The 10,252-nt window shown below is 33.3% G+C and overlaps 1 protein-coding gene across 1 annotated transcript; it reads right to left on the minus strand.

The window, feature by feature from the left end:
- Positions 1-954: 954 nt before the first annotated feature.
- On the minus strand, positions 955-9,498 carry LOC121366579 (cytochrome c oxidase subunit 3-like; the record flags this gene model as incomplete). Its single annotated transcript, XM_041490964.1, is given in 2 exon segments — positions 955-1,014; positions 9,187-9,498. Coding segments are annotated over 2 exon segments (372 nt in total), but the record flags the coding sequence as incomplete, so codon positions are not given.
- Between the last annotated feature and the right edge of the window lie 754 nt (positions 9,499-10,252).

Below are 10,252 nucleotides of genomic sequence, written 5' to 3' on the forward strand. Positions count from 1 at the left end.
CAAACACACCAAAAACAAACACCAAAAAAAAAAACAAAAAACAACACACCAAAAACCCCACAAACCACCAAACAAAAAACACAACAACAACAAAAAACCCACAAAAAACACAAAAACAACACACACAAAAACACACAACACCAAAAAACACAAACAAAACAAACAAAAACACCCAACAACAACACCACCCCAACAAAACCCCAAACACACACACAAAAAAAAAACAAACAAAACAAAAACCAAACAAAAAACAACCCAACAACAACAAAATCACACACAAATTAAACAAAACAACAAACAAAACACAACAAAAAAACAAACAACAAAAAAAACAAAAAACAAACAAAACACAACAACACCACAAAAAAAAACAAAAAAAAAAAAACAAAAAAAACAACAAAACACAAACACCCCACCAAACAAAAACCAAAAAAACCCCAATCAACAAACAAAAAAAAAAAAAAAAAACCACCACACACAACAAAAAAAAAATCCCAACAAAACCACCAAAACAACCAAAAAACACAAAAAAAACAAAAAACAAAACACCAAAAACACACACCCACAAAAACAAAAACACCCACACAACAAAACAACACAAAAAAAAAAAACACAAACAAAAAAAAACCAAAAACAAACAAAAAAAACACAACAAACAAACCACACACAAAACCACACAAAACAACAAAAACAAACAAAAAACCCCAACACAAAAAACACAACCCCACAAACACAAAAAAAAAAATCAAAAACACCAAAAACACACAAAACACACACAAAAAAAAACAAAAAAAAACAAACCCAAAAAACAAAAACACACCCAAAAACAAAACAAAAAAAACCAAAACAAACACAACACACAACAAAAAACACCACCCACCAAAAAAAAATACAAAAACCACAACAAAAAAAACAAACAACAAAAAAAAAAAACAACAACAAAAAACCCCACCACACCAAAACACAACAAAACAAAACAAAAAAAACAACATCCACAAAAAACAACCACAACCACACACAACACAAAAAAACCAAACCAACAAAAACACACACACCAAAAACAAAACACAAAAAAAAAACAAAAAAACACACACAAACAACACAAACAACCCCACAACCAAAACAAAACAACACACAACAAAACACACAAAAAACAAAAAACAAAACACAAACAACACACCAAAACAACACACAACACCAAACACAAAAAACAAACAAACCAAACAAACAAACAAAAAACAAAAACAACACACAAACCAAAAACACACCACACAAACAACAAAAAACACAACAACAAAAAAACACAACAAAAAAACAACAAAAACACACAAAAAAAAAACAACCAACAACAAAAACAAAAAACAAACACACAACACACAACAAAAAAAAAAAAAAACAAAAACAAAACAAACCACAAACACAAAAAAAACAAAACAACAAACACAACACCACACACACAACAAACACAACCACAAAACAAAAACAACAAAAAAAAAAAACCAACACCCCACAAACCCAACACAAACACACAACAAACACAACAAAACCACAACACACAACAACCCCACAAAAAAAAACACCACAATCAAACACACAACACACAAAAAACAAAAAAAAAAACAAAACACAAAACAAAACAAAACAAACCCACAAAACAAAAACACCCAAAAACAAAACACAAAAAAACCCAACACAACACCACAACACAAACAACCCCCAACAACCCCAAACAACCCAAAAAAACAAAACAAAAAAAACAAAACAAACCAAACAAAAAACACCAAACAAACAACAAAACACACACAACACACAACAACAAACACAAACACAACACACAAAAACCACAAACCAACCACACAACAAAACCACAAACAAAAACACAAAACAAAAAACACACACAACCCATACACACACAAACACAAAACACACACCAAAAACAAAACAAAAAAACAAACCCAAAACACACCAACCACAAAAAAAACAAAACAAACACACCACAAACAAAAAACAAACAAAACAAAAAACAAAAAACAAAAAAAAAAAACAAAAACAAAAACCAACAAACACACCAACACAACACCACCCACACACAAAAAACAAACACAAAACAAAAAACAAACACACAAAACAAAACAACACACAACAAACAAACACAACACAAACCCAAAAAAACACAAAAAAACAAAACACACCAAACAACAAAACAAAAAACAACCACAAACAAAAAACAACCAACACAAAAACAAAACACAAAAAACAAACAACAAAACCCCCCAAACACACAAAAACAAAAACAACACAAACAACAAAAACAAAACACAAAAACACAACAAAAACACACCCAACAAACACACACAAACCCACAAACCAACAAAACACAAAAAAAAACAAAACCAAAACAACAAACAACAAAAAAAAACAAAAAAACACAAAAACAACAACACAAAACAACCACACACCAAAACACACAACAACAAAACAACAACAAAATCAAACACACACCCACAACAAAAAAACACCCCCCCAACCCCAAAAAACCACAAAACAACCACAACAAACACCCCAAAAAAAACCACAAAACACAACAACAACAAAAAAACAACCACAAAAACATCCAAAAAAACACAAAAAACAAAAAACAAAAAAACCCAAACAACCAAAAACAAAAACAAAAAACAAAAAACACACACAAAACACCAAACCAAAAAAACAAAACAAAAACAAAAAAAAAAAAAAAACACAAAAAACAACAAACCCACCCCAAACCAAAAACACCACCAAAACAAAAAAAAAAACAAAAAAAACACCAAACACACACCCAACAAAAAAAAAAAAACAAACCAAAAACAAACTAAAACACCAAACAAACAAAACAACAAACAAACAAACACACACACACAAAAAAAAAAACAAACAACAAACACAACACAAACAAAAAAAAAACCACCAACACAAACAAAAAAAAAAAAACAAACACAACCAAAACAAAAAAACAACAACAACCAACCCAAAAACAACAAAAAAAAACACAAACAAAACAACAAACAAAAAAACACACCACCAAAACAAAACAAACAAAAAAAAAAACAACAAAAAAAAAACACAAAAACACAACAAAAACAACACAACACAAAAAAAACAAACAAAACCCCAACACACAAAAAAAACAACACACAAACAAAAAACACCAAAACAAAAAAACAAAAACCCAACAAAAAAACCACACACAAAAAAAAACCACCACCAACAAAAAAAACAAAAACCAAAAAAACAAAAAACCAAACAAACAAACAAACACACACAAAAAACACCCAACAAAAAAACAAACATAAAACACACAACCAAAACAACAAAACAACAACCACCCAAAAAACAAAAAAAAAACACAAACAAAAAAAAAAAACAAAAAAAACAAAACAAAAAACCAAAAACCCCCACAAAAAACAAAAAAAACACACCAAAAAACAAAAAAACCAACCACACACCACAACAAACAAAAAAACCAACAAACCAACAACAAAAAACACAAACAAAAAACAAACAAAAAAAACACAAAACCCCAACAAAAAACTCAAAACAAAAAACCAAAACACAACACAAAAACAACAACAAACACAAAAAAACACAAACAAACAAAACACAACACAAACAAACACAAACCACACAACAAAAAACACAACACCCCAACACAACACAAAAAAAAAAACAAAACACAACAAAAACAAACAAAACAACAAACCACCCCACACCAACAACACAAAACAAAACAACCCCAAAAAACAAAACATCAACCCCAACACAATCAAACAACCACAACACCAACAAAAAACAAACAACAAAAAAACCAACACCCAAACACAAAAAAAAAAAACCAAAACAAAAACAAAAAACACAAACAACACACCCACAAACAAAAAAAACAAAAACAAACAAAAACACACAAACACAAAACAAAAAACACCACACACAACAACAACAAAAACACACACCAAACCACAACAAAACCACAAACAAACAACACAACAAAAAACAACACAAACCAAAAACCCAAAACACCACAACAATCAAAAAACAAAAAAAAAAAACAAACAACCACAACACCCAAACCAAAACAACAAAACACACAAAAAACGACAACACACACAAACAACCAAACACAACACAAAAAAAAAAAAACACACACCCAAACAAAAAAACACACACAACAAAACAAAACCAAACAACCAACACAAAAAAAAACACAAAAATCCACACCACAACACAAACAAAACACAAACAACCCCCACACAAAACAACAAACACCCAAACAACAACACCAACACTCAACAACACAACAAAACCCAAAACAAACCCCAAACAAAAACACAAAAAAAAACAAACCAACAAAACACCAACCAACAAACCACACACACAACACAAAAAACAAAACAAACACAAAAACCAACAAACACACAAAACCAAACAACACACAACCACAAACCAAACACAAAAAACAAAAAAAAACAACAAAAAAAAAACCACAAAAACCACCACCAACACACCAACAACACAACCACAACCACAAAACAAACCACAACACAAACAAACACACAAAAAAAAAACAAACACAAAAAAAACAACAACAAACAAACAACAAACAAACACAACCAAACAACACAAAAACACACCACAAAAAAAACAAACACCACCCCCCAAAAAAACCAAAAAAAACAAACAAAACAACAAACAACAAACCCACACCAACAAACACAAAAACAAACAAAAACAACCAACAAAAAAAAAACAAACAAACACACAAAAAACCAAACACACACACAAAACTCACACAAAACACAACCACAAAACCAACAACAAAAACACAAAACAAACACAAAACAAAAAAACACAAACACAACAAACACAAAAACACAAACACAACCCCAAAACACCACACAACAAAACACACAAAAAAAACAAAACACACCAACAACAACAAACAAAACACACAAAAAACACACAAAACAAACACAAACCAAAAAAAACAAACCACACAACACACACACAAACAACAAAAAACAAACAAACAACCCCAAACACAACCACACTCACAAAACAACAAACACACACAACAAAACCCACACCAAAACACACACACACACACCAACACAAAACAAAAAAAACACCACAAAACACACAAATCCAAACAACAACCAACACACAAACACAACACAAAAAAAACAAAAAAACAAAACAAAAAAAAACAAACAACACCAAACAAACACACACACAACAACACCAAAACAAAACAACCCACACCACACAACACACCACCACAAAACAACAAAAACAAACACAAACAACACACCCAAAACAACAAAACCACAAAAACAACAAAACAAACAAAACACAAAAAAAACACACACAACACAAACACCCATCACAACAAAAACACCAAAACAAACAAAAACAAACAACCAAACACCAAAAAAAACCAACAAACCCCACAAACAACACAACAACACACCACAAAACCCCCAACAACACACACAAAAAAAACACATAACAACACCCCACACACCACCCCCCACACACAAACAAACAACACAAACAAACAAAACACACACACCCCCACACAAACAAACACAACCAACCACAAACACACAAAAAAAAACCAACCAAACCCAAACAACTCACAAAACACAACAACAACAAAACAACAAAAACAAACCACAAAACACACAAAAACAAACAACACCAAACACAAACACCCCCCAAAAAACCAACACACCACACAACCAACAAACACACACAAAAACACAAAAACACACACACACAAAACACAAAACCACAAAACAACACACAACAAAAAACACAAACACACAAACAAACCACACAAAACAAAACCACAACCAAACACAAACACACACCACAAAAAACAAAACACACCACAACCCACACAACACCACCCCCCCAACAAATCCAAACCACACACCACAAAAACACAAAAAACAACACACCAACAAACACAACCAAACCAACCACCAAAAAACCACCCCACACACCACCCCCACACAACCACAACAAAAACAAACCCAACCACCACACAACCACACACCAAAACAACAACCCAAAAACAAAAAAACAAACACCAACCAAAACACAAACACACACCCAAAAAACCAACAACAAACACAAAAACAACAACAACACACACAAACCCACACCCACAACACACACCCCACACCAAACAAACACCACCACACCACAACACACACAACAAACACACACCAAAACACCACACCCCCAAAAACAAACACACAACACACAAAACCAAAACAACCCCACACACACAACACACACACCAAACACAAACAAAACCAACAACCAAACAACAACACAACACCACACCAAACAAAACAACAACACCCCAACACCAAACAAAACCCCCACAAACACACCACACCAACAACAAAACAAACCACACAAAACAACAAAAAAACAACAACAACACCAAACAACCACCACACCACCTCCCCCCAACAACACACACCACAACCAAAAAAAAACCATCAAACAAACCCCACCAAAAACACAAACTCACCCAACAACAACACACCCACCAAACCACCCCCCACACACCAAACAACACCCACAAAAAAACACCCCCACCAACACACCAACAAAACACACCAAAAAAAACACACACACACACCCAACAAACACACAACCAAAACACACACACAACACAACACACAAACACCAAACACATAACACCCCAACACACACACACCACATATAACACAAAAACACACAAAACCCACCAAAAACACCACAACACAAACCAACCACAAAACCAAAAAAACAAACACAACACAAAATCACACAAACAACACACCACACCAACAACAAACAAAAACAAACCACACAACAAAAAAAAAAACAAACACCACAACCCCACACAAACACCAAAACACAACCACCAAAACCAAACACACAACAACACAAAACAAAACAAACACAACAACACACAAAAACCACAACACACAACACCCCCCACACACACACACACACCACACACACCCCACACCCCACAACAACCACACACCAAACACACACAAACCCACAACAAAATCAACAACCAACACACACACACCAAAACACAAAAACAAACACAAACACAAACACAACACACAAAAAAACACCCAAACAAACCACCAAAAAAACCACCATCACCCCACACACACAACACACCACACAACAACACACACACAAACAAAAACCACAACCAAAAACCAATAAAACACAACACAAAAAACAACAAAAACAAAACACACCCAAAAAACACAACCAAACCCAACAACCACCAACCACAAAATAAAACAAAACAACACAAAACCCACACACAAAAAAACAAACAACACACAAACAAACAAAACTCAAAACAACAACCAAACAACAAAAACAAACACACAAAAAACACAACAAAACCAAACAAAAACAAACACACATCAACCACACACAAACACCAAACACACCACAACAACAAACACACACCACACCACACACAAAATCACCATCAACACACACAAAACACTCACAAACAAAAAAGTACCCAAACAAAAACAACACACAAAACACAAAAACCACACTCACACCACAAACACACAAAAAACACACCCACAAAAACAACACCCAAATCACACCCCACCCCAAACACACCACAAAACACAACCACAAAAATCCACACCACCACACCACACCCCAAAACACAAAAACATCACACAAAAAAGCACACAAATCAACAAAAAACCCAACAAACAAAATACAACAAACCTGTAAAAAAGACAAAAACACAAAACAAAACAAAAACAATCACACAAACACAAAACAAAACAAAACAATCAAAAAAAAACCAAAAAACACAACAAACAACCCACAACACCAAACAAACAAAAACAAACAAAAAACACACAAAAACAAAACAAAAAATACACTCACACACAAACAAATCAAAACCATAAAACTCCCCAAACACACAACAAACCATCACAACAACACAACAATCGAACCAACACAACCCAAAAAACACACAAACTTATCAAACAACATCAACACCCAAAAAACACAAAAACAAAAAGACCCAACCCAAAACACACCTACAAAAAACAAAAATCCATACAAAACAGCAAACTAAAAAAAAGACAAAACAAAACAAACGCCAACATAAACCAAACAAAGAAACAACACAACCCAAAATTAAAACACACCAACAAACTAAAACACATCAAAAACAACAAAAAAAGAAAAAAAAACCAAACAAAAAATCAACCACAAAAAAAAAAAACAAATAACAAAACAAAAAACACAACAAAAACAACAACATCATCAAATGACAAGTCAACACAAATCAAAAACATCAAATAAAAAAAAATCAAAAAAACAAAAAAACAAGAACAACTTCACAAACAACACAACAAAAAAATCAAAAAAACAATCACAACAATCAACAAAAAACACCAAAGAAAACCATTTATCAAGAACTAAAGGAATTACCGCCAATGACAAACGGACCCAACTTAGAACTTCAGGTATCCGCCATAGCCTAAAACCCCCGCCTCAACCATAGAAATACAAAAAATCCCTAATTAGCACGCTAAAAAAAAAATTCCAAAAGACAGAATAAAGCATAGAAACATGCCAGGCAACGTAAAAGAAAACAGTTCATGTTTTAGAGCAACAACAATGTAAATCGTTCAACTCCGGCGTTAGTACCTAGATTAGTGATACTACAGTCTTTTGATAACAATCAAACGCTCTAACTTTGGCAAAAAATCTATCTTCGCAAAGACAGAATCTCACTGTCTGCGTACGGGCCGTAACCGTAAATGATTTATCAACATTTTTTTTGGCCTGATTACTGTGGAGCTGGGGACACTAATAGTCCCATTATTAAATGCAACATCAAACTTTATCTTAAAGCTTAAAAACCACCTTAACGGGTCCTCCAGAGATAAGTATTATATCAACAAACAAATTAAAATCAACAACCAAAAATTACTCAGCCATACTGAAGATAACGTTTACCTAAGATCACCATCATAAATAGAAAGATACAAAAATAACTAAAACAACCTCCACAAAGTGTCAATATCAAGCAGCAGCTCGAACCAAAATGATGCTATCCGCAAAAAAATGATAAGACAGCACGGAATCCGACCTACAGTAAGAAATGTTATCGACCATTAAGGAATGATGGGCCCAAGTAACAGTAACACCCGATGCTAGTAACACAGCCGTATTCAACAAAGGAACATCAAAAGGATTCAAAGGGGAAATTCCAACAGGAGGCCAACAAGAACCTAATTCAGGTGTTGGAGCCAATCTTCTATGAAAATAGGCTCAGAAAAAAGCAAAAAAAAACAACACCTCCGATACAATAAATAAAATTATACCTAAACAAAGACCTTTATAGACATTTCTAGTATGGTGCCCTTGAAAAGCTCCTTCTCGAATTACATCCCGTCATCATTGAACCATGGTTATAATAATTAGAAAAAAACCACAAAATAGTCCAACAGTGGACATATTATGTATCCATCTTACTAGCCCAATAGTTAAAAATAACGCTCCAATCGACCCGGTTAGAGGTCAAGGACTAAACTCCACTAAATGAAAGGGATTCCGCAGCATAACTTACCTTTTTTAATTTTATTAATCCTGCTACTTGGAAGGCAGCTATACTTGCTCATACTCAAAAGGCAGCACAATATTCTTACAAGAGAACATCTAGTCCGTAAAAAGATCTACAGTCTTCCGCTTGAAGTCTCAGCCATCTTGCAAGGTTTTAATGATCTCATTTCTTTAAATTTGCACTTTAATATTTTTTATAAACTATAAAACCCAAGATTTAAAATATCTTATTTAATTTTTGAAGGCAAAGCTTTGAAAGTATCCAACTCAATAAACAAACAAAGTACTGTGTTAACATAACCAATACGTGTTTATATTCATCATTCATTCCCCAAGATATAATCCATTTACCTCAAGTATCCATCGTCATTCTTACGGTTTTGGCTCCATGTTTGTGAAGAATTAAAACTAAAAAATATATGAATGGTGAAGATTAACAAAAAGTATAAGAATTCATTTATCTTAATAAACTGATAACTATTAAGTTTATACAACTCTCCTCATATTGTTTTGGATATTAGTCGTGTTTGTAATGTAACTACTGCTTAGCAAGTGCGTGACAAATTGTCTTGTATATCATCAT

This window comes from Gigantopelta aegis, unplaced genomic scaffold, assembly GCF_016097555.1.
Source record: "Gigantopelta aegis isolate Gae_Host unplaced genomic scaffold, Gae_host_genome ctg6270_pilon_pilon:::debris, whole genome shotgun sequence".
Lineage (NCBI taxonomy): Eukaryota > Metazoa > Mollusca > Gastropoda > Neomphalida > Peltospiridae > Gigantopelta > Gigantopelta aegis.